General features: G+C 33.9%; 1 protein-coding gene across 1 annotated transcript in view; it reads right to left on the reverse strand.

The window, feature by feature from the left end:
• The window catches only part of OPN3 (opsin 3), a 56,757-nt gene that overhangs the window by 3,250 nt on the left and 26,689 nt on the right, over positions 1–26,818 (reverse strand). Inside the window, exons 2-3 of the mRNA XM_031966958.1 lie at positions 8,912–9,231; positions 2,295–2,546 (exon numbers count right to left, since the gene is read on the reverse strand). Of these exons, the coding sequence (XP_031822818.1) occupies positions 2,295–2,546; positions 8,912–9,231 (572 nt within the window). The remainder of the gene's footprint in view (positions 1–2,294; positions 2,547–8,911; positions 9,232–26,818) is intronic.

Consider the following 26,818-nt stretch of genomic DNA (forward strand, 5'->3'; position numbering starts at 1 on the left):
TCAAACATGCTCAAAGAATATAAATAATCATGTAATTCCAAACCACACAAGTCTTACAATTAGACCCATTTATTTCATACTTTATAAAACAGGCTTATTTTATTGATTCTGATGCTATGTTCTCTTACATCTTGAGTGGGAAAACTTTTTTTCCTATCATCCTCAAGGGTCATTGAACCACTGAGGTAAAAATGTATTGAGGCCACATAAATTTTTTTTCTCTTGCTGAGGCAATTGGGGAGAAGCAACTTCCCCAGGGTCATACAGCTAGGAAATGTTGTGTCTGAGACCAGATTTGAACTCAGGTCCTCCTGACTTCAGGGCTGGTGCTCAATCCACTATGCCATCTAGCTGCCCCAAGGCCACATAAATTTAGAATAGTAATCTCAGAGTTTATTTTGTGACCAATCAGGAATCTCTTGTAGAGGGGATTCGTGCCCACAAAGAAAACATTTTCCTTTACTTGAAGCTAAATACAATATGTTTTACTAGTTTTCAAATTCAAAACAGGAAATATTAACTCTGTTTTTAAAAAGATGCAACAAATACTGCCTCAGAATTCCAGGAAATCCTGCACTGAACTATTTAGACTCTTCTACATGGGGTTCTGGATTTTTTCATGTTTATGTTATCTCCTCAACCAAATTATGTTACATCAGGTCAAAAACTATGTCTTATGTCTCTATATTTCTCATCATACCTAACACAAAATGGAATAAAAACTTGATAAAATTTATTGGTGTATTAAAATATATGTATATATAAATGTATGTATATCCATAAACAGATATGTATATATATGTATATATACATATACATACATATATATATATACATATATATATATATATATATATATAATTTTTTTCTTCTTCTACATGATGTTCAGGTAAGGGAGAGATTTAAATAAAAGGAAAAGACAAGTCAGCCAAAAAAAGAAGAGAAGATGGGGAAAAGTCAGGACAAAGAACAGAGATAGAAAAGCAAGGGGTGAGAGAAAGATCAAAAGAAGAGAAAAAGGGAAGCTTAGTGAAATCAGAGGTTAGTGTATACAGTCAACATCTCTTCTGTCATGTCAGATGATGTGATTTTAACCACTAGGTTACTTAACCTTAGAAATACTGCCTTTGTGGAAGATATGGTTTAGGCTGCAAATTGTCTTGTTTTAGAAATGCTATATCTCGGCTTTTGGATTATTTTGTCCTACTTTATATTTTATGGCCAAGATATTGGCTCCAAAAGAATGATGGTAGCCCTCTTATCTTAGTTTAAATTTTAATGACCAGTTATAATAACTAACAATAGTTGTGAAAGGAGATGTCTCACCTAATCCCTAACCCCAACTAACCTCTAAACCATTAAATTAGCACATCAATGATATCATTGAGCCAATAAGTAATAATAGTGAAATTCTAAACTAACCACTCCCCAACAGCACCTGGTTTTCCCTTTCTCTTTCCTATGAAAATATGTTTGTCCCTTTTTTTCCACTAACTCCATTTTGGAACTTAGCCCACTGTCTATGGTTTTATAATAATCAAATCTTGACCTTTTGATTTGGAGATGATCTAAGCCTACAAAATTGTTTAAGACACCTTGCAAAACTGATCCTGAACTCCAATATTTTTGGGGTACATCCCTTGTACCCCAAGATTTGGTGGCCCAAATGGGGAAAAGTCTAGCTTCACTTCTTCCAATTCAAGATAAGCCACCCTTTTCTCTTTTCCCCTCTACCCTATAGTTGAAATACATCCTAACATCCAGGAATATTTGTTGAGGTCTTCCATGAGCTTTACACTTTGCATATTTCCATTCTAAGTAAGGACACTTGGTCTTGGAAATGCTTTTTACCCTTCCTGGGATGCTAAAGAAGACAAGTTGCTATAGGAATAGAAATCCTTTACGACTTGTTGCAAAGATGTGATGATCCATTTCTACTTCTATCCATTTGATGGCATTGCATTGTTATGTTTGCCTTAACTAGACTGTAAGGATAGAAACTGTAGTTTGTTGTTGTATCTCTGTATTCCCTGTTGTGCCTAACTTAGTCTGATCCTTACAAATGGCAAGCAAGCAATTTGGCTGATGAGTTAATAACTCTAAAACGAACCTGTTGAGTCTAAGACACCTTGTAGTCAAAGTTTCACAGGAAATTTATACATACCCTGAATTTATTTCAAAATCTTTTTCTTCTTCCATCTAATCCCTGATTTAGAGAATTATTCCCTAATGCTTCCCTGAATGGTCCCCAATATCTGATGAATAAAAAATATTCTGTTTGTTGTAAATCATACCTTTCTGCTCATGAAGATGTAGATAATTGGATTGTATGCAGTACTAGATTTGGCAAAGAGAGATGGTATAATAGCCACAGTTGGTGTGACCAGGCTGCCATAGCCATTTGCTACCAGGAAACAGATCACTGCATGAGGCATCCAACAGAACAGGAATGTTGCTATCATTAAAAAACACATTTTGGCCACTTTCTTTTCATATCTCAGGATTTTGATCACTTGGAGGGTTTGAAGCTCTTCAACACACCGAAACTATAGAAAGGCAAAAAGAGGAAAAGTTGGAGAGAAAATGAAAGATAATTTAAAGAAAATAGCAATTTTCATTGGAATAGCATTTACATCTTTAAAAACTCAGCACTTCCATTATCTGCTTTCATTCTGTTAACTAACTAGATGGATGGAGTACTGCATCTAGAATAAGGAAGGTCTGAGTTCAAATCCAATCTCAAACACTAACTCGGCTATGTGATCTTGAGCAAATCACTTAATTTCCATCAAACAGTTTCTTCTACTGTAAAATGTGAATAATAATAGTTGTTGTGAGGAGCAAATGAAATAGTACTTTGCAGATCTTAAAATGCTGTCTAAATGTTAACTATTATTATTATTATTAAGGCAGGTATTATGATTAGCATTTTACAAATGAATGAAGTAAGTTTCAGAGAAATTAATCAAATTGCCCAGTTTCCTCATCTGTAAAACAAGGGGGTTGGACTTGGTGATGATCCAAGTCTGTTCCAGTTCTAATTCTATGATTCTATAAATTATCATTTTCTATAGGAAATATTCTCAAAGCATGAATTTAAGGCAAAATGATAACACTGTTTGTTATATGTCTATAAAGATATAGACATAAAGATATCCTTTCCATTCTCTAGGTTAAAAAGCTACTGAAATACTGTCTCTGCCCAATGATCAATGATCATTTGAAAGAAATTAAATTTAGGGGTAAACCACTGAACTGCAAGCATGAGCAAGAACAAGCAAGAGTGAGACTACAAGACAAATCCAAAAATATTTGGATTGAAGGAAAGCAGGGACTCTAAAGGCAGAGATTAGGAGAAGATCCAATCTTGGAATAAGAGATCAATCTGTACAGAGTCTCAAAAGAGGAAGATGAAGCCTGAGGAAAAGCAAATGTTAGTTTGCCTGAAATGGAATACATTAAAGTGGAGGTGTCATATACACAGCCTGTAGGCAGCAAACCAAATTAACATGTATTGGGAAATATTTAACAAAACAAATAAAAATACAACCAAACAAAGGTAACATTATATTTTAAAACTAAGCCAATTTGTGGCCTCTGAGGATCCTTATATACAAATTTATGATCCCCCACTTCTAGGTGAGTTTCACAATAGTATATCAAAGGGAGTAATGAGTAATCTGCCTAAAATAGTTGGTCTGGTTCTCTTCCCAACTCTGCTACTTATTAGCTATGTGAGCTTGGACAAATCATTTAATATTTGTAACTCAGTTTCTTGTACTACTAAATGGGGAAGGTATCTGCCTTGCCTAACTCATTAGGCTATTTTGATTTTCAAAAAAAAAAACATATTTACTGATTATACAAATATTACCTTTATCAAATTCTTACTGTTTTAGTTAGGGGAAAGATGAGGAAAGAAAGGGAGAAACTATGGAATTCAATTTTTTTTTAAACAAAAGAATGAAAATTTGCCTTTACCTGTAATTAAGGGGGAAAAACTATTTAAATAAAAAAGAAAAGACATAAGATAGGGATAAAGAATTTTCTGTTTATCAAAAAAAAAAAACAAAACAAATAAATACAATTATAATATAACCTAAAAATATGTTTGTTAAGTTTGGAAATTGCCAAGTGCTACACAAATATGTAGTACCAGTGATATCTAAGTCTTCTTTATTAGTAAGATTATCACCTCAAATTGAGTAAAGAAGTTATGAGGAATGAAAATGAAAAAAATTAGAGCCCTGCTTTTCAACTCTTAACTATTTAGGTAGATACTGTCTTCATTTCTAAGAACCTGTATTGTAATTAATATTGTACATTATGTTATAAGAATACAAGTCATTCTCCAAATGATAAATGATCAAACCATATGAACAGACAATATTCAGATGATGAAATTAAAACCATCCATAGTCATATAAAAATATGCTTTAAATCACTATTGATTAGAGAAATGTAAATTAAAACAACCCTGAGGTACCACTTCACACTTCTCACATTGGCTAAGATGACAGGAAAAGATAATGATAAATATGGGAGGAGATGTGGGAAAACTGGGACAGTAGTGCATTATTGGTGGAATTGTGAACTGATCCAATCATTCTGGAGAGCAATTTGGAACTATGACCAAAGGGCTATCAAACTGTGCATATCCTTTGACCCAACAGTGCCACCACTGGGTCTGTGTCCCAAGGAAATCAAAAAGATAGGGAAAAGATCATATGTGCAAAAAAGTTTATAGCAGCTCTTTTTGTTGTAACAAAGAATTGGAAAATAAGCAGATGCCCGTCAACTGGGGAATGGCTGAATAAGTTGTGGTATATGGAGGTAATTGAATATTACTGTTCTATAAAAAATGATGAACAACCTGATTTTAGAAAGTCCAGGAAAGATTTACATGAACTGATGCTGAGTGAAACAAGCAGAACCAGTAATATACTGTAAATAGTAACAAGAAGATTGAGTGATGATCAACTATCAAGTACTTGATTCTTTTCACTGTTTCAGGGATCCAAGGCAATTCCAATAAACTTTAGATAGAAAACTCTATCTGCATCCAGAAAGAGAATTATGGAGATTGAATGTAAATCAGTTCATGCTATGTTCACTTCTATTATTGTTGGGTTTTTTTTCTCTCTCCTGTGGTTTTTCTGTTTTGTTATTTTTCTCTCCCAACATGATTCATTAAAAAATGTGTATTTAAAAAGTTAATATATGTGTATAGTCAGAAAAAATAAAACAATTAATAAAGGGGAAAATTGTACATTATAACTCTGCTTTCAAAACAGAGCTCTGATTTAGTCTTTTCCATATGGCAAATCTAATAAAGAATCTGAATACATCTAAATTTGGAGAATCAAGATTTCTCATTCCTCAAGGCATAAAATATCTAGTAGGATAATTAACATAATCTAGCCACATTGACTTGGTTGGCCCTTCCTTGTTCATCTAAACTTCCTGTTTAGATTTAATCTTTACTATTTACACTACCTTGTAAAGGAGAGCTTTCCAATCCTGTCAACAGGATTTGTGACCCTGGAATTACATGTACGTTTTTGGAAGGTCATCTTTAATATTGTGTAGGTTGATGCTTCTCCGGCATTTTTATTTAAAGAAGATACAAGTAAAAAGCCACTTAATTCTTGCTCCATATGTGAAAGTGCTAATACATTATTGATATGGCTACCACATAAGTAATTGCTAAGTATTCTGGGAGTCATGAAGATGAACTGGCAACTCCTTGTCTATTACCTTTTATTTATTTATATTATTTGTCTACTTATCTGTGGTTAACAAAGAGTTAAGAAATCCATTCAATGGATGTCCATCAGTTGGAGAATGGCTTAATAAATTGTGGTATATGAATATTATGGAATATTACTGTTCTGTAAGAAATGACCAACAGGATGATTTCAGAAAGGCCTGGAGAGACTTACACGAACTGATGCTGAGTGAAATGAGCAGGACCAGGAGATCATTATATACTTCAACAACAATACTATATGATGACCTGTTCTGATGGACCAGGCCATCCTCAGCAACGAGATCAACCAAATCATTTCCAATGGAGCAGTAATGAACTGAACCAGCTATGCCCAGAAAAAGAACTCTGGGAGATGACTAAAAACCATTACATTGAATTCCCAATCCCTATATTTATGCACACCTGCATTTTTGATTTCCTTCACAAGCTAATTGTACAATATTTCAGAGTCTGATTCTTTTTGTACAGCAAAATAACGTTTTGGTCATGTATACTTATTGTGTATCTAATTTATATTTTAATATATTTAACATCTACTGGTCATCCTGCCATCTAGGGGAGGGGGTGAGGGGGTAAGAGGTGAAAAATTGGAACAAGAGGTTTGGCAATTGTTAATGCTGTAAAGTTACCCATGCATATATCCTGTAAATAAAAAGCTATTAAATAAAAAAAAAAAAAAAGAAACTAGCAGAGAATAAAGCTGCTCCAAATTGCTGAGAAAAAAAAAATCCATTCAAAAAAAATTTTAAGGGGTCCCCAAATTTATAGTTATATTATTAGGACTCAAAAGGAAATAGAATTAAGGAAAGGCTAATACATTGTTAATGGATGTTAACATGATACTAATGAGAATTCCCATAGAATTGGAATGGAAAATATTTTTCTATTCTATATAGATATCACCATTGCACAAAATTTCTACACCAAATACTTGTAGTAAGTAAGAAATGTGAGAAATTCTTTCCCAGCACCAAACCAATGATCATGAAGATGTTAAATTTCACTAGTTATCTAAAAATAATACCAGTCTGAAAGCATTTATGATGTGTCAAAATTGTGGGATAGCTAAGGTGGTTCAATACATAGAGTTTCAGACCTGGAATCACAAAGATCCAGTTTCCTCATCTGAAAAATAAACTGGAAGAAAAAGTGGCAGACTCCTTCAGGATCTTTGCCCCCCCCCAAAAAAAAAAAGCCTAAATGAGGTATGAAAAGTTGGACATCATTCAACAGTGTGCCAAAAACTGTGGTAAGCATTGGGGATACAAAAAAGGGCCAAAACAAGGTTCTTGCCCTCAAGGATCTCTCCTTCTGAGGATGGAGACAACAAGCAAATAATCATGTCCATACAAATTTTATTTATACAATGTAAACAAAAGGTAATCTCAAAAGGAATGCACTAGAATTAAGGGAAAATGGAAAAGATCTCTTGCAAAACATGAAATCAGAGTTAAGTCTTAAAAGAAGCCAGAAGTAAGGAGGGAAAGCATTCCAGGCATGAAGGTGCCTGAACAAGGGGATAGAGTGTCGTGTATGGGAATAGGCAAGCCGGCCACTGAGTATATGTAGGAGACGGAAAGTAAGATTGTTTTTGTTTGTTTTTCTGAGGCAATTGGGTTAAAGCAACTTGCCTAGTGTAAAGCAACTTACACAACCAGGAAATATTAAGTGTCTGAGGTCACATTTGAACTCAAGTTCTCCTGACTTCAGGGCTGGTGCTCTATCCACTGCATCACCTAGCTGCCTGTAAAGTTGTTTTGAAGGTAGAAAGGGAAATGGATTGTAAATGTGGACTGAGTATAAGTGAGGATTAAAGGACAAGAGTGGGTGGGTGACTGATAGAATGATGATAATCTTGACAAGTATAATAGAAAAATTAGGAAGAATGAAAGGTTAGTGGGGGGAAAGATATGTTCTGTTTTGAACATAATTGAATTTGAGATTCCTATGGGATATCTCAATAGCACATCGAAACCAATGAAAGACTGGTATTCACAGATAAGCAGCAACTTTTTGGAGCTACAGTTTTCATTTCTTCAGAATAAGGTCAGCAATATTTTCATTACCTTCCTTCTTCATGGATCTGTAATAAAATTGCTTTGTAAATCAGAAAGTGCTATAATTATTATTATTAGTGCTAATTCTTTTCTAAAACTCCCCCACAATGCTTCATCATGTCATGGAAATGATCTTGGGATAAGTTAGGAGACTGTAAACTCTAGGGCTCTATCAAAAAAATTAACTTACCTTGTGTTTAAGAAGACCCATTATCAATCAGTTGGCCATCTAGTTATAGAATAATTCTTTTTGCAACAACCTCATGAAAAAATAAGTTTATATTTATATAAATTTATATATATATATATATATATATTATATAAATATAAACTTATTTTTTCATATATATAAATATATATATATTCATATATAAAAAATCTTACACATATATGTGTATTCGCATATATATTCTCATATTATCTTCACAATAATGTTGAGGTTAAGTAACTTTGAGTCAGCACCTAAAGTTAGATCTTCTAACTAATGCATATTTTACTGTATTACACTGTCAAATTATATATTTAAAATGCCCAGATAAAAATACAAGGCCTATTAATAACTTTGTGATTCCTTAATAGACATATGGGGGTATCAATTAGGATTTGTTAAGTTAAGAAAATATAAAATTTTAAATTATGCTTAGTATCATTAAAGGTTTATCAGAACCTTTCTCTTTCTTTCTGTCTCACTGTTTCTCTCTCTCTTTGTATCTCTGACTTGCTCTTTCTCTCTCTTTCTCTGTCTCTTTGCCTCTGTCACTCACACTCTTTCTTTTTCTGTCTCTGTTTTTCTCTGTCTCTGTCTCTGTCTAGCTCTGTCTCTCGCTCGGTTACTCTCTCTGTTTCTGTCTGTCTTTCTCTTTCTCTCTCTAATTCTCTCTTTCTGTCTCTCTCATATTCTAGAACATAACATCTTGAAAAATCCAATAGTATATGACTTTAAAGTTCTTTATAGTAAAAAAATTCCCCTAGATTCTCCATACAATAAGATTTTATAACTAGTTATTATGCATCATTACAATGGATATTGTTTCACAGAAAATTTGGCAATAAAGGATTTGGGAGTTTAGAGATTTCAACTCACCATGCGGATGGCATATAGAATGTGGCCATAGCAATAGGCCATGACACCCACAGGCAACACCAAACAGCCAAGGAATAAGAAAAGCACAAAGGAAGAATCATTGGGGTCTTTGGATTTCCAGTCCACTGAGCAACCTAGTCCATGGATTTCCAGAGTGTATCTGTTCCAGCCTAGAAGAGGAGCTCCAGTCCATATCAATGAGTAAAGCCATATGTAGGTTATAGCTCTCCAGGCCCAGGAGAAATTAATCACTTTGGCATGGACAATTCGATTGTAGCGCTCGTAAGCAAGGACAGTGAGGGTCATGATGGAAACAATTCCTGAAGAAAAAAAAAGAAAGAGTATATAGGAAAGCACAAAAAGACTCAGGTAATTGATGGAAATAACAATCTTCTTCATAGTGAAATCCTTAGAGTGTACAAAATTAACAATATAGTAACCAACATTTAATTCTCTTATGTTTGAAGTAACTTAGGATCCAAAGAAATCTCTGCTAAGACACAGAAAAGCTAGCAATAATAGTAACTATCAGGTGCAATCCAACATGAAGAGAACAATAAACCATTTTTCAGTTTATTGCCAGCTGGAAATCCTGGGATAAAAATGATAAAAGGAGACATCATTTACTCGTATCACTTATTTTTGTGCCTTCTCTTTGGCTAAAGCTGTACTTAGACAATGGAGAGAGTTTCCTTGGATCACACTATTAGAAAATATGGGGGGAAAATTGGAAAATATTTCTTAATATAAACTCCACTAATTAGATTCAAGAAAAGTAAATGTTATCAAGATTATAATTGACATGTTAAATTGACTTAATAGGGAGAAAGCTTACTGAAAAACTTTAGTACTTATAATAATTATGTAGATATATGAAGGATAATTGTGGGAGTGATGCAGCAGGACTCACAGGAAAGATAGTCCCAAGACTTGTTATTATCACCCCCATTTGAAGGCTCAGGACACTTTCTTACTGAGATTTCTCCTACCCAAGCTCTCATTTAACTAGAAGGCTTATTTATGTTAACTCAAGAGGAATATACATTATGATATATACTTATACATATTTATTTAGACATGTGGTATATATTTATACATATTTTCCTACTTATAAGAAACTTTTATTTGCCTAGAGGATGTGATTATAGTACATCTCTCTTTTCTGTGGAAAATTTAAACAGGATACACCTCCCCTGTGCTTCAGCTATCACCAAAAGATGGGCTAGTGACAAGTATTCTACAGTTTTAAGGACCATCTTCTAGAAGCCTCAGCATACCAGAGTTTTGGATGAAGGGCAGAGATTGGATCAGAAACACTTGCTTCCTTCCTTTTTCCTTCCTCCCTAAAGGCAAGTAAAATAGAATCTTTTCCCTCTTCCTTTTCCCATAAATTCCATTGCCCAATTCAAAAAGAAATCACTAAACTGATCACCTTTAGGGCCTATCCTTTTAGGCTATTTCTGGAGTTTGAAATCTCCTTGGAAATGATCTCCTGACAGAAACTCAAAACTCAAGAAGTTGCAGTACATTAATTCTGTAGTTACAATTGACTATTGCAATAGTGAGGGAGGTTAAAGGATAGGGTAAGAAGGGTCATTTCCACAAAAAAAAAGACAGGCTTCAAGTAATCTAAATTTAAAGGGAGAAGAGATTGGTTTCAGGAGATAACTCCTTGCTGTGCATATAATATGAGCTTTTAAACTATTTTTGAATGAATAAATCAATAGGGGCATCAGTCCTCCTTCATGAAATGTGACAACCCTGTGAACAAAGAGATAACTATCCCTACCACCTGATAATCGACTGCCACCTTCAAGGAAAATTGGCACTCTAGCTGAAATATCAAAGCTTGTTCAGGGAGAGATAAGAGGAGCAAAATCACCACCACTATCTTGGCTACCATTTTTCTTCGTGGAAAATCTCAGGACTCTGACCCAAGAGCCTTGGAAATAGAGCTCCTACTCTACCCCTACGTTTATCCACAGGATCTGCTTCCAACCTAGTCCTCCCAGTCATCACTGAAAAAAAATATTGTGGAAAAGGGGTTTACTTTTTTATAACCTCCATCAACAATTGCTGGCCAGTTGCCACCATCAATACCCAAATATGCAGATCATAAATCTTTTATGACTTAGTAAATAAGTACTAGTCTATTTCTGAGGCAAACATTTATCCAGGATCATACAGCTAATAAATTTCAGGGATGGAATTTTAATCCACAGTGACCTCCTTACTGAATGTGGCTGGATATTCAATGGCATAATTATAATAAAATTTGTTACATCATGGTCTGTATCTCATTAATTTCAGTTCATTTATATTTATCAGCATTAAGTTTTCCATCCAAATACAAAAATTAGTGTCAGTGAGCACACTACCTTATATATTAGCATTTACTTTTCATATATTAGAAGCTAAGGAAAGGAGCTCTTAAGATTAGAGCAAAGAGGGAAAAATATAGTTTCAGCTTTATTGTTTTACTCTTATTTGTTTTTTCTCTTTTTAATTAAAAAAGAGAATTTTGGACAGCAGAGATATCAAAGCACAATCAAAATTGAAAATGCCGAATTACAGCTAATTTCCATGAATCTATTAAGATGAGTCTATTTCCAATTCTTTATGCCATGACAGATAAACTCTTGAACAGACTTGATTTTGTCATACTCACATAGATGGATTTGATGTGTATCCACTATAGCCAAAATACATGTCAGTTCCACTAAAATATTCTCTATGTCTATATAATCTGAGAATTTTACTTTTAGTATACAGTAGAGTATGTGACACCTTTTAGTTAATTTTTTCTTTCCCTTTTTCCTTCCTTACTTCTTTCTTTCTTCCCTCCTTCTCTTTTTCCTCCCTCCCTCCTTTCCTCCCATCCTTCTTTCCTTCTTTCCTTGCTACATTCCTTCATTCCTTCCTTTCTTTGTTTCTTTGTTTCTTCCTTCCTTCCTCCTTTCCTGAAGAAATGGTCTTTGCCTTCAAAGACTGCTCACACTTAGGAAGACAAGGCTAATACAAATGAAACAATGAATAATATGTGACTGTCACGACTCACTGTAGGATAAGATGCTCTATGAGCAATAATTCACTTTGAAAGAGACTTTGTGGAAGACAAAGGACCTGAGCTGAACCTAGGAGGATGTCTAAGATTTTGATAAGCAGAGAAAGCAAAAGCTAAAAGGCAGAACTTGAAACCTAGGCTTAGCTTGTAGCTTTGTACATTACCATTGGCTCTGGAAACAAGTAATATTCTTAATCTCTACAACTGAAGATAATTGAAGGACTCTACAAAATTGGACAGACTATAAGAGATAATAGTTGCACAGTAAATGTTTAATTTGGAGAAGATTAGTCATATGGAAAAAGGAATAGACCAAAGAATAACTTGTGAGATCTACTGAAGGAATTCTTGTTTGGGGATGGATTGAATAAACACAAAATTTGAGAATTGGAAAGAATCATAAAGTCCATTCAATCCAACACATAGGAAAGAATCGCTAATATAATACATCCAACTTCTGTTTAAAGACTTCTGGGAGGAGCAACACAACACCTCTTAAGCATTCCATTCCACTTTTGAATTTTTTTAGCACTAATTTTTAGAAATTTTTTTCTTACATTAAGCCTAAATTTGTCTCTTTGTAACTTCTGTTCATTGCTAATGACTGTCCTCTAGGACTAAACAAAACAAATTAAATCTCTCATGACAGTCTTTCGAATATTTGAATATAAGGTACTTTGTGCCCCACTTTATCATCTCCACCTCTTTTCTCCAGGCTAAATATCTTCAGTCTCATAAAGTCATCTTTGTAGGATATGGATCACTAGCTACAGAGTCAAAGAATGCTTTTTCAGAGACTTGTTAGCCATACGCACCCCATGCAAGTTATTAAAGCTTTCTGAGTTTCAATTTCCTTATCTGCAAAATGTTCCAACTCTAAATCTATGGTCCTTTCATTTTGGTTGCCCTCCTCTGGACAGTTCTACTGATGACAATGTGTGAACAAATAAATATTTTACAATCCTGGAACTGTTAGATATTTGATTATTTATAAAATTAATTTGTACATAAATTATCACCCTGAATGTTTTCAAAATTAAAACTCTGCAATTCTCACTTTTACTGTGAAGCTCTTAGGACTGAAAATTAAAATTATGATGGTCTAGTAAATTCTAACCCATTTATAGTACAATATAGGAAGAATCAGAAATATATACATCAATCAACTTAATTAGAATTACACATTCATTTTACAGGTTGCACAGAGGATGATCATAAGAATTATCCTATATATTTTCCACTGGGCATTTTGTTTGGAAAAATCATGAATGCAAATGAGTACCTTTACATGATTACATAGGAGTTCCATGTACCTTTGATGTAACTTGTTGATAATTGTGGCCAAAGTACTATTCCAATGTGTCATTATGTTTATCCTTTTGGAATGGGTGAATCACAGATTTGGAACTTGATGGGACTTCAGAGGACCATCTAGGCTAATCCCCTTATTCAGGTAAAGATATTGAGGTTCAGAAAAATTATTTTATTTTCTCCAAATCACATTGGTATGTGTCAGAGGCAAATTTGAATCCAGATCTTCTGACTACAGAATCAGATATCTTTCCATTGTATCATTCATATCAGGGGAATCAAAGCGCTATTTGGTGAGAGGAAGCATAATGTAGTGAAAAGATCCCTATGTTTGGGAGTTGGAAACTTAGGTTCAAATCCTGGTTCTACCATTTATAAGCCATGTATTTTTGGGCAAGATACTTAATTTCTCTGAGCCTTAATATTTTTGTAAAGGAAGGAAGGAAATAAACATTTATTAAGTATCTACTCTATATTAGGTACTCTCTTTACAAGAAGTGTCTCGTTTAGTTCTTATGACAATCCTGGGAAATAAATGTTTTTTTTTTTTCTCATTTTACAGTTGGGGAAAGTGAAGCAAACAGATTAAATGACTTTTACATGATTTTATCATTTGTTCCATTTCTGAATATTTTGGGTTTCTGTGCCTCAGTTTCTACAATACTAAATGCCCAGCACACAACTAATTAGCATCTAAGGCTGGATCTGAACTATCTGATCCCAGTCCTAGCATTCAATGTACTGTTTTACTTAGCTATCTGAAAATAAGGATAATCTTAGTACTTCATAGCACTGTTGTAAAGATTAAATGAAATAATGGGCTTTACAAACAGAACTTAAAGCATTATATAAAAGCAAAGAATAATAATAATAATAACAATGGACTGGGAACAGAATTGTGTGTGTTAGGATATGAGGTGCTAGGGACAATAGACGAAGAAAAAAATTGGTAGTTAGTAGGGTTTTAGATATTCATAATAAGGCATCCAAAAATAAATTGGACTATTTTGCCCTTTTCTCAAGGAGCTGTCATTTCCCCTTCATTTCCACTAGATGGCAATGTTGAATAATTTATTTTCAATAACTCATACCACCAGCTCAGTAGCAACATTCCCAAAATAATTTGACCAAAGAACTTTTATAGATTTAAAATACACTGATGAAACCAAAAAATATTGGTCAACATGCAAACAACTAGTCTTAAATAAGATATCTACAGGATTATTTGGAGATAACCCTAAGAGAAGTCACATAAAAATTAAAGAGGACCAGAAAAGGCTTCTTATATAAATTGGGTCTTAAATTAAAAATTGAAGAATACTATGAAAGCTACGGGATTAAAATGAGAAAAGGACCTTGGGCAAAGGAATGGGAAAAGAAAGAAGAACTGAGACTGAAAGAAGGGGAAAAAACTATAGATCATTTGGAAGAATTTTGATTAGAGCAATAGAACAGAGGTTGAATTTCAGAGGAAAAAATTGGGAGAAATTGAGGACATTTTTAATGAGAACAATCTCTAGTTCTACTTCTTGATTGAAAGAATGGCAGAATCCAGGATATAAGGGCTTCAAGAAGGATTCAGGAATAAGATGTGAAGAAGAAGATTTAAGAAGAGAAAATAGATGGCAAGACAAGGCAATATAATATACTCGATATAAGTGAGAAAAGGTATGTTGAACAATTGGAAGATTATAGCCATATTAATTGTATAAATTGCTGAGTGAGGAAAATTGATAAAATGCATAGGAAACTGCTCCAAAGTGAGGGTATGGTTTAGGTGTATTTGAGAATAAGAAAAGCAGATTGAGTGTCTATGTCAAATTATTAAAATATGATACCAAACTGTAAAGGATGTAACAAGGTATGTTGGGATGAGGAGAGTAGGAGAAATGGTACACTGACTTGAATCAAGTGTTCAATGTTTATATTTTTTGCCACAGTGTAGTGTTTATCATCTATTTTATGAATAAGCTGTTCTTTTTCTTACATCAAGGGACTCAAAGAATGCTTCATCATACTTCCGGTTGTTGAGAATAATGAAGGACTCTTAAAAGAAACAGAAGTGATGAGTCAGTAGGGTAAAGAGGGAATCTGAGGTAGAGTAGGAGGAATATGACCCCTGTCAGGTTGTTAGAAGAAAGGAAAGGAAAAGGTCAGCTGCATATTTAGAACTTTAAAGACGAAAAACTAAAAGCAAAAACACATTTGAAGGCCTTCCTAAAGATGATAGAGATGGATGTTTGGAAGAGGCAGCTCTTCTTCCTCCAGAAATAAAAAAGATAAGTCATAAAAGCCATGAGTAAAGGTAAGAAGAAGACTCCAAGAATAATAGCATTTGGTAATTAGTACTCTGTTCAAAGGTATTGAAATAGCTATTGGTTGATGTGATAAAGACAATTGAGATATCTACTTTCCTGAGTTATATATTCAAGACATAATATAAATTCTCCCAAGATTTATCAAAACAGATGACTACTACTTACTTCTGGTGATTATGTGGGCACAAATGATATTCCAGAAAAGAACTCAAAAGAATTCCAATGACTAGGAAGTCTTTGATAAGAAACTGAAGTCTTGGAAACAGAAGATGCTTTTTTTCCCTTAAAGGCAAGGAATACAGAAAAGAAAATTTTATTTGAGAAGAGATCAACTTGCTAAAAGAGTGGTTTATGAAAATGGAATTTAAAATTCAAGATCACAGCTTAAAATATAGGGATGACAGATTTCTTGTTAGATATAGACTGCACCTCACAAAGACAGCTAATAAAGTATTTCTCAAGTGTCTTGCAGATCTAATCAAAGGAATTTTACTGAATGATGAGGAAGGGGAACATTGCTTATATATATCTCCATAGAAAGCAGCTAGAACTAAGAAAGAATAGCAGGTATTACATGCTCAACTACTCAGGAGACAAACTCCAAGAAAAGAGTCAGTAATAAAACACTTCATGTTGAGTATTTATACATAAATATCCAAAGTTTAAACAACTAGCAAGAGGGACTTGAGATCTTAATGTAAGGAGGGAAATTTACCATAAAGCTATCACTAAATCTTCATGAGATTAAATCCACTCCTTATTCAAAATAAAAGGGAGAGATAAAAGATAGATTAGGGTATTATTGTTATTATATATTAAGAAGAAGGTATATTCACACACACATCCAGAAATCAGAAAATGGAAACCTGTTGCAGAAAATTTGGATTATGATCAAGGGAGAAAGAAATAAAAGACACCCCTCCCCACCTCTATTGAACCATAGGCCACTCAGGATGCCCACCAATTGGAGAATGGCTGAATAAGTTATGGTATATGAATGTTATAGAATATTTTTGTTCTATAAGAAATGACCAGCAGGATGAGTTCAGAGAGGCCTGGAGAGACTTACATGAACTGATGCTGAGTAAAATGAGCAGAATCAGGAGATCATTGTACACAGCAACAGCATTATTATTATTTTAAGACAATTCTGATGGACATAACTCTTTCCAACAATGAGATGGTTGAGGCCACTCCCAATGATCTTGTGATGAAGACAGCCATCTATATTCAGAGAGAGGACTGTGGGAACTGAGTGTGGATCACAACATAGCATTTTCACTCTTTTTTGTTATTGTTCATTTGCATTTTGTTCTCTTACTCATTTTTTTTCCTTTTTAATCTGATTTTTCTTGTGCAGCAAGATAATTGTAGAAATATTTATATATATTGGATTTAACATGTATTTTAACATATATAACATATAATGGATTGTTTGCCATTTAGCGGAAGGGGTGGAGGAAAGGAGGGGAAATTTTGGAGCACAAGGCTATGCAATGGTCAGTGTTGAAAAATTACCCATCCATATGTTTTGAAAATAAAAAGCTTTAATAAAAAAAGAAATATAGACCACTCAGACAGAAAGAAGACATAGATGAGGAGTTTTGGAAGAATATCATGTTTGGCACAGGATAGAATATAATAATAATAAAAATTTTAATTATCTAGACATCTGCTGAAGCTCATTCTTCTAAAAGCAGATCAGCAAATAACTTTTTGACTTGCCTTAATGATAACTCCATCCTTCAAAATCTGGAGGAATCAAGAAGAGGAAGTTTTAGTATAGTGCCTGGCATGTAGTAGACACTTAATAAATACTTATTGTCTTACTAATCTGAATCTGATGCTAAAAAGAGATAGGAAATACATTTTAGAAAAGAAATGATGAGAACACTGCAGAAAAATGATTATTATTTCTTAGAATTTATGATACAGAAAAAGAGAAAAATTGGCATTGTTTGACCCTCATTCTAGATTTAGAGAAAATAAATTCTAAAAAGTTCAAAAGAAAGACGCAGAGAATCCTACAGAGCAAAATTTTATAGGCAAAGTCAGCCTTGTACTGATGCTCAAGAATCAAAATCAGTAGAAAGGAAGGTAGACTTTCAAAAAAGATGAGAAAATGGGATTTATTTGAAATGGCTAAAGCAGATGCATAGAGAACTCACCAACCAACTTAAATTAAAAAACAAAAACGGAGAAAGGAAATACACAGAAGATGGAAACAAAGTCAGATTACAAAATTATGTCACAATCCTGGAATATTAGTGTCAATATGATAATGTTTAATACAAGTAGAGATTGTTAAAGGAAACTGGAAACAATTTAAGAACTCTACTGAGTGAAAAGAGGATCAGAGAAAGGTTAGGATTTTTGCTTAGTGTGGATGGGATTATGATAACTAAAAATGGAGAGCAAACAAAACAAAATTCTTACTTTGCTTCTGTTTTTTTCTCTGCTAAAGAGAATGGTCTTGAGAGCAATATGGAACTATGCTCAAAAAGTTATCAAACTGTGCATACCCTTTGATCCAGCAGTGTTACTACTGGGCTTATACCCCAAAGAGATCTTAAAAGAGGGAAAGGGACCTGTATGTGCACAAGTGTTTGTGGCAGCCCTCTTTGTAGTGGCCAGGAACTGGAAACTGAGTGATGCCCATTAGTTGGAGAATGGCTGAATAAATTGTGGTATATGAATATTATGGAATATTATTTTTCTGTAAGAAATGACCAGCAGGAGGATTTCAGAAAGGCCTGGAGAGACTTACATGAACTGATGCTGAGTGAAATGAGCAGGACCAGGAGATCATTTTATACTTCAACCACAATATGATGATCAATTCTGATGGACATGGTTCTTTCCAACAATGAGATGAACCAAATCAATTCCAATAGAGCAGTTATGAACTGAACCAGCTACACCCAGAGAAAGAACTCTGGGAGATGACTATGAACCATTACATAGAATTCCTAATCCCTCTATTTTTGTCCGCTTTCATTTTTGATTTCCTTCACAGGTTAATAGAACATTATTTCAAAGTCTGATTCTTCTTGTGCAGCAAAATAACTATATGGATATGTATACATATATTGTATTTAACATATACTTTAACATATTTAACATGTATTGGTCTACCTGCCATCTGGGGGAAGGGGTGGGGGGAAGGAGAGGAAAAATTGGAACAAAAGGTCTTGCAAATGTCAATGCTGAAAAATTACCCGTGCATAGATCTTGTAAATAAAAAGCTATAATAAAAAAAATTAAAGAGAATGGTCTTTCCACTCAAAGTGATAGAACAACAACCACAAAAAAGGTTAACAGGATGCTGATACCTAAGATAAAAAAGGAAAGTAAGAGAGAAGCTAGTTATTCTTTTTGAATTCATCACCTAATCCTAATAAAATACATCTTTGGTATTGAATAAATTGACAAAGGTGATTGCTGTGTCACTTCCAGGAATATTTGAAAGATTATACATGGAAAACAGGAGATGTGTCACAAGATTAGAGAATTGTCCTGATTTTCAAAAAAGGGAAGAGAGTATCCAGGCTATAAAAGTCAAATACTCTTGACTTCAATTCCTAGGAAAAGTCTAAAAACAGATAACTGAAGAGAGGATAGGTGAACATCTAGAAAGATGGCTGGTGATCTAGAATTCATGAGAAAAATGATGATTACAAAGAACCAGAATGCTTTATCAAGAATAAGTCATTCTGGACTAAGCTTCATTTCCTTTTTCAAAAGGAATTATTAAATTGATACATGAAGGGAATGCTGTAAAGATACTTTACTTAAATCCTAGCAAAAGCTAACAGAACTCATTTTCTTGGATAAGATGACAACATGGGGAACAAGTTAGATGGCTACAATTAAAGTTATTAATGGTTAACTAATAACTAAAGTTGCTATAGGTGAAGTTGCTCATGATTTTGTGTGAACTTGGCAAAAGGTCACTAACAGAGTACAGCAAGGATCTGTGAACATATTTGTCAATCACTTAAATAGTGACTGATAGTAAGATGTTTCATCAATACAATATTTATCCTCAGAGCAACCCTAGGAATTAGTACTATTATAATAAGGAAATTGAGGCAGATAGGAGTTTAGTGACTTTCTTTGGGTCCCACAGAATTTAAAGGTAGTATTTGAACTCAGAGCTTCCTGATGGCAGGTCCAGGGTTCTTTCTACTGTGCCTCTGAGCTGATTCCAGTACTTTCCTCATTTGAGAGTTCCTTATATCAAGTTAATTCACAGGTTCAGTCCTTCTATCTAATACCCTTGGATACTGGTCTGGAGAAGAGCCTGCTGAACTTCAAATCAAAAAGCATCTGAATACCTAAGTTCTATTTCTACTTCTGGGATTTCTTAGAATTTATTATCTATTAGCTGTGTGAGTTACCTAAATTCTAAAAGCCTCAGGCAAATAACTAAGCCTTTTCCATTCTAGTATGAGTCACACTCCTATGAAGTTTTTCTATCCTCTATGAAGTTGTTTTTCTCTGTTAAAAGTTCTGGTTCACCATAGTTCCTATATTATGCATTTTATAAAGACATCCCAAGTGCTAAAAAGTATTTTTTAATCTTTTTTCTAATGATTTTTGCTGTGAATTATTAGGCATTTCTTTCATTGTTATTCTTTTTTATTTGGCATACTTGATATTTTCATAGTATTCATTCTAAAAAAAAATCTATATGCTTGTATCCCTTCATATACATTTCTAGTTTAAAGATCTAAACAGATTGACAAGCTTCCAGTTGAATGTGTTTTTTTTCCCTTGATGTTGTGGTTGTTCAGTTGTTTCAGTCCAGTCTGACTCTTTATGTTCCTATTTGGGTCTTTTTTTGGCCATTTCCTTCTCCAATTCATTTCTGACAGATGAAGAAACTGAGGCAAACAGTTTTATCTTAGGTTATCAACACCATTAACCTTTTTTTGTGGTGGTTGTTCTATCATTTTGAGTGGAAAGATCATTCTCTTTAGCAGATTTGCCCAAGATCTGTCTATCTATCTTTGTTACACATTAGTAGATATTCATTTTTAATTTTTGCCCTTTCAGGCCTTTATCTTCCTTAAGTAGCTCAAACTCCTTACTCTGGAGTGTAAGCTCTCCTTGACACTGACCTGTCCTCTAGCACCTTGCTTTGTGTAATTCTTTCTCCAGAAGTATAATGATCTTGGCATTTTTCTGCTTCTCATATTACTTCTGGATCTTCTTTTCAAGTCCAATATTCTCTTAGTAGAAAGAACATTGACTTATAGTCGGGAGTGATCAGGATTTGAATCCTACTTTTACACAAATTTGCTATAGGGTTTTGTGTTTGTCATTTAATTTCTCTCGGTCTCAGTTTTCTCCTCTGCAAAATGGGATTGATAATATCTATAGAACCTATCTTATAGTACTAAGAATCAGATGACATAATATATGCAAAATATTTAAATATCTTAAAGTACTATGTAATGCTAAATATTATTATCATTAGTGAGAGACAGCAGGAAATAGTGGGTAGAGAGCTGACCTTGGAGGCAGAAAGGCCAGTATTGAAGTCACCTTTTAGTACTTAAGGCAAGATTTTAAGTTGATGCAAAGGTTGTGCAATTATTTTAATTGTATCCAATTCTTTGTAATCCCATTTTGGGTTTTCTCAGCAAAAACTCTGGAGTGGTTTGCCATTTCCTTCTTCAGCTTATTTCATAAATGAGGATCTGAAGAAGACAGGGGTAAGTGACTTGTCTCTGGTCACACACTAAGGCCAGAGTTGAATTCAGAAAGATGAGTTTTTCTGACTTCAAGCCGGACATTCTATAGCGTCACCTAATAGTTCCACAATGAGAAGATACAAAACTGTATTGATAGATGGAGTATTCTAGTCCTCTGTATTAATGAACCCTCTTGTTATTGTTGCTATAGTATTATTACAACAAAGTAGGCAATAGGCAACAGCTGTCAAGCTCATATCATATCTCATTGAAAACATACAATTTAGGAGGATAGCAAACTTCCTGGTCATGTAAAATTGTTTATATATAATTAGATACTTCTAATGTTCTTGAAGACAGTTTGAATAGATAAGTATTGCCCTTTGAAATTTGTACACTGTCTCTTTGCTTAGCAAATTCCTTAATTCTAATTATATTGGGGAAGATAAATTTTACCCTAGCCTGCATATAAATTAGAGGAATTTCCAAAGTAGTGAAGACTGAATTAATAAGGTTTTCCTGTGCATGAAGAAATTATAACATGTAATTTTGTCATTTTTTTCCCTGACGGATCTTTTTTTTATTTTGATTGAATAACTCCCCCCCCCAACTACTTGAATGACCCCTTTTTGCATAATAAAAACAAGTCATTAATTGGGAAGTACCAGCTAAGTTATTTTTCAATATATTCTTTTTCATTGAATTTATTTGACTTATCAAAATTTTATACAAGAGCTTATATTTCCAGTTCATGATCTTCTCTCCCATGTCTCTTTCTCTCCTTTCTACCTCAATTATTTTTTCTAGAAATCATCTTAACCTCTTGTATATTTAACACAGGAAGATTTAGCATGAAGGGGATTCTATCATAGCACAAAAGTTAAAACTCTTGCATGGAATCGAAAATGTGCTTTCAAGTAGGAAGCCATTTCCTCTTTCTGGAAATTAGATGGAAATGCAGCCAAATGCATTTCTAGAATAGACTTTATATTTTAATAGATGAAATCTCCTGACACATCAGGAAAAATCAACTACCAAATCAGAATGGCTCAATAAGATAATAAGTCACAGGGTCTACAGCTAGTTGAATCCTTAAGTACCATCCACATTTAAAAATGGTAAAGTTGAAATCTAGAGAGGTTAGATGGTACAGTGGCTAGAGTGCCAAGCCTGAACTCAAGAAGACTTATTTTCCTGAGTTTAAATCTGGTCTGACACTTACTAACTATGTGTCTCTGGGAAAGTTGCTTAATTCTTTTTTCCTCAGTTTTTTCATCTGTGAAATGAGCTGAAGAAAGTATGGCAAATTACTCTAATATCTTTGTCTTGAAGAGTCAGACATGACTAAAAAAACAACTGAAGCAAAACAAACTGAAAAAAAAAACCCCACCAAATGAATGAATTTACATAAGAAGTAAGCAATAAAGCCATGATTTAAAACCCTGGTTTTCTCATATCAAAGAAAATATTCTAAGTATTCCTTAGAATATTTATTCTAATAATATAGAATTATCATATTTTCTGTATAGTCTAATACTTCTGTATTCTGTAGTCTAATACTTCTTAGACGCAGGGAGATGCATTACCAAAATTTGTGACAAAGAGAATCAGAATTTGATCCTCACCTCAAACATTTCCCAGCTTTGTGACCCTGCACAAGACACAAAACTGGTCAGCCATGTTTTCTTTATCTAAAAAATGAAGATAATACTAGCAGATTTGTTGTCTGGTTCAAGGAGAGATAAGTAAAGTACATTGCAGACCTTGAAGTGTTATATAAAGGTGAGATGTTGTTAATAACAATTAAACTTCATTTTATTCAATATATCCCACTGTTTCTAACAGATTTTAAAAGGAGACCTTTTTGGATCCTGATTTTGTTATCCAGCATGTTAGCTATCTCTCCTTACTATACAAATTTGAAAAGTATGCCATTTGTGCCTCTGTCTACATCACTGATAAAAATGGTAACAGACCTAAAAAATTAATATCAAGCCAGTAAAAGAGTGTGTCTGCTTACTTAACCAGTTGAGTCCATATCCAATGTCCACATCTCTCCATTATTTTTACAGCAAGAGCAATCAATTCCCATTTTTGTTGTTAACATTTCTCAAATCTAGCATTTTAGGAAATCTGTTCCCCCCAGCTCTCCAAAGCAAATAAGATGAGTCAGACATGGCTTGCTCTTGATAATGTGATATAAGCTCTTCGTTATCACTTTGCTATAACTATTTGTTATCACTAACATTTCCTAAATGTTCACTAACTGTTTCTTTATAATAACATGTCCTAGAATTGTGCCAGGAATAAGAATTAAGCTCACTGGTATGTAATTTGCCTCATCAATTATTTTTGTAACTTTTGAAAATTAGTTGTCTTTCCCCTGTCCCATGATGTATACCCATAGTCATCTCTATTAGCATAGTAATGCTATCCCAGTAGCCCATAAACAACGTCTATATTAAATACATCTTTATTTACTTATTTCTCCCTGAGATGTAGATTGATATAGATTAGATGATCCCTAAAGACCATAGAGCTCTGTCTAATTTGCTTTCAAACTAAGGAAGGGATTTTTGTTTGAAGTGTCTTCATGTTAATTCTCTCTCCAGAGGCAAAGTGCTGAAATCAGGAGACCTAGGTTATTTAGTGTCCCCAATCCAATTCTTGCTAGCTCACAGCCTGAAAACAAATCACTTGAGCTCCCTCATTTATAAAATGGAAATAATGATGCTTGTACATGTTTTTTAAACAGTAGAGTCCTCTCTAAACAGGAACTTATTATCATCCCTCAGAGAGAGACTCACTTTGACTCTTCCTTGAATTATAATTCTAATGTTCTAATCAGTTTCCCTCTAGCCTTCCTTAATAGAAACCATCCCTATATACTAGTATGAAATTAATTAGAAAAAAGGGTTAGAAACTTAGATCTATGATTTTATTAATATTTGGAGTTCTTGGTTGATAAAATCTCCTACATCAATTCATGTTGGCATCTTCTTTGTAATTTATAATCTTAGAATTACTTTGAGTTCTGAGAAGTTAAGTGATTTGCCCAGGATCACATAGCTAGTATGTCTGGGATAGAACTTGAACCCAGATTTTTCTAATTTTCTTTTCTATATTCCATATCGTTATTCATTAAATTATTGTAATAAAATATTGTTCAGGTAGTTATCCTGTTTATACATCCAATCTGTTATCCCAAACCTTGTTAAAGAAGGTCCAATCTTCTCTTCTTGGCTATCATACTTTTATTAATCATCTCCACTTCCAGGAATCCAATCTTTTAGCACTAATCCTCTACTACAAGCAAACTAATCTCATTATCACCTCAGGCTATTGTTCTGACCTTGTTCATGCTGTTTAGTACTTATATTTTTTTCATATATATTTATAGCTCAAGAGGGAGCAGAACATATTATATAATGTATTGGGTTAGCATTCAAATTTAATGACTGATATTTTAATATGTGTGTGACCAAGGTAAATGATTGCAACTTTCTGAAATCCAGGAAACTCCCTGAAACTTATTTCCAAAATTCTAGAAAGTTGGCATCCATGTTGGTGGAGAGAATTCCCACAGCTACAAATCACACATTGAGAATTGTCTCCTTTCCCCAGCTAGATTATAAGTTCCCAGAGAACAGAAACCATATCTGATACAGGTTTTGTGCCCCACCTCTTTTTTCTACTGTCCTCCCCTCCCCAAAACCTAATATGAAAGATGCTCAATAAATGTGCTGTTAATGAAAATTACTGTACATTATATTATATTCTTTCTTTATTTTCAAAAGAAGGATGGACATTATGAAATGAGGGGAATGGTCCACCTCTGTGATTAACACAGCTGCTTCCTATTAAGCACATTGAGGAATAAATCCACATACACCTACAAGCTTAGGTCATTAGGAAAATTAGCCTCAAGTGACTGGGTCTCACATATACACTATTAAAAGCCCATTCTTAGTTAATGAAATATCTTTACAAGGCTGGGATTCAAGTTAAATCTGCATTTACAGCTTTGGCCCTTGACTCTGAGTCTATCGTCAGATCCTATTACTACTTTGCCAACAGTAGTTTGTTAGGGCCTATCAACATCCCTTTTCTTTATGGCCCTTCTGGACTCTGCTTTGACTGATCCATTGCTGACCTCTTTACTGAAGACAAGTCCAAGAGCTTGAATTTCTCTTAATCACTATTGATGCAATGTTTTAGGTCCCATGGCATCATGTGCCATGATGCTTCAGCTGGCACCTTGTACATCATATTCCCCATTTTGAAAGCCCTGACTCTGGCAGGTGTACAATTCATTTTGGAATACATAAATTTTGATGTCTACAATAATTTGTATTTTAATTTGTGTGAATTCTTCATCCTCAATCAATAAATCAATAAGTTTTTACTAAATACCAAGTGCTAGGTATTGGGAATGAGAGAGAAACATAAAGAAAGAGTCCTTGAATGAACTATTATCAAAAGCAGTAAATACAAGTGATTCTTTTCCTATATTTATTGCTTTCTATTTATAATAATATGACTGAATCATCCTTAGAGAAATCTTGTAAAACTGGCAAGCTGAGAATGAAAGATGAGTTGGACCTTTTCCTTCACTTTACTCCATATCGGGAATGGGTTGATTCCCTTTTTGGTACAAGGGTACATCCATTCTCCAAGAATTTTTCCATTTCTTTCCTCATAGGTTTATGAAATCTTTGCAGTTTATGAGCAAAAGCAGAGATTTGAAATTAGCTCATACTATCTCCCTTAAATATTCTGTTTCAGACAAACTCTTCCTTGTTTTGTCTTCTCTCACCTTTGCTTATACCATTCCAAATGCCTGGAATAGTTTTTCCCCTACCCTTTGTTATTATTCACTTGTTTTTTCTTGTCTGCCTTTTGTGATCCCATTTAGGTTTTTTGGGGGCAAAGATACTAGACAGCTTTACCATTTCCTTCTCCAGTCCATTTTACAAATGAAGAAACTAAGGCAAACAGGATTAAGTGACTTGCCCAGGGTCACATACCTAGTAAGTCTCTAAGTGTTAAATTTGAACTCAGGAAAATGAGACTTCCCCACTTCAGGCCTGGTACTCTATCCACAGCAGAGCCACTAAGCTGTCCCTCCTAAATTTCTTCTTTATGAAATCCTTCTCACCAGTCTTGATTCCTTAATAACCCTATTCTCCAAGCAGAAAGTGCTCTTCACACAAATTTTTGATAGCATTTTTCCTGGATCTTCTTATTATAATTATCTTCGCTCTGGCATTACGGTCATTTGTGTAAATGTTTTCTTTCTTAAAGAACTCTGGGAGATGACTAAAAACTATTACATTGAATTCCTAATCCCTATATTTATGCACACCTGCATTTTTGATTTCCTTCACAAGCTAATTGTACAATATTTCAGAGTCTGATTCTTTTTGTACAGCAAAATAATGTTTTGGTCATGTATACTTATTGTGTATCTAATTTATATTTTAATATATTTAACATCTACTGGTCATCCTGCCAT

This window comes from Sarcophilus harrisii, chromosome 4 (genome assembly GCF_902635505.1).
Source record: "Sarcophilus harrisii chromosome 4, mSarHar1.11, whole genome shotgun sequence".
NCBI classification, from domain to species: domain Eukaryota; kingdom Metazoa; phylum Chordata; class Mammalia; order Dasyuromorphia; family Dasyuridae; genus Sarcophilus; species Sarcophilus harrisii.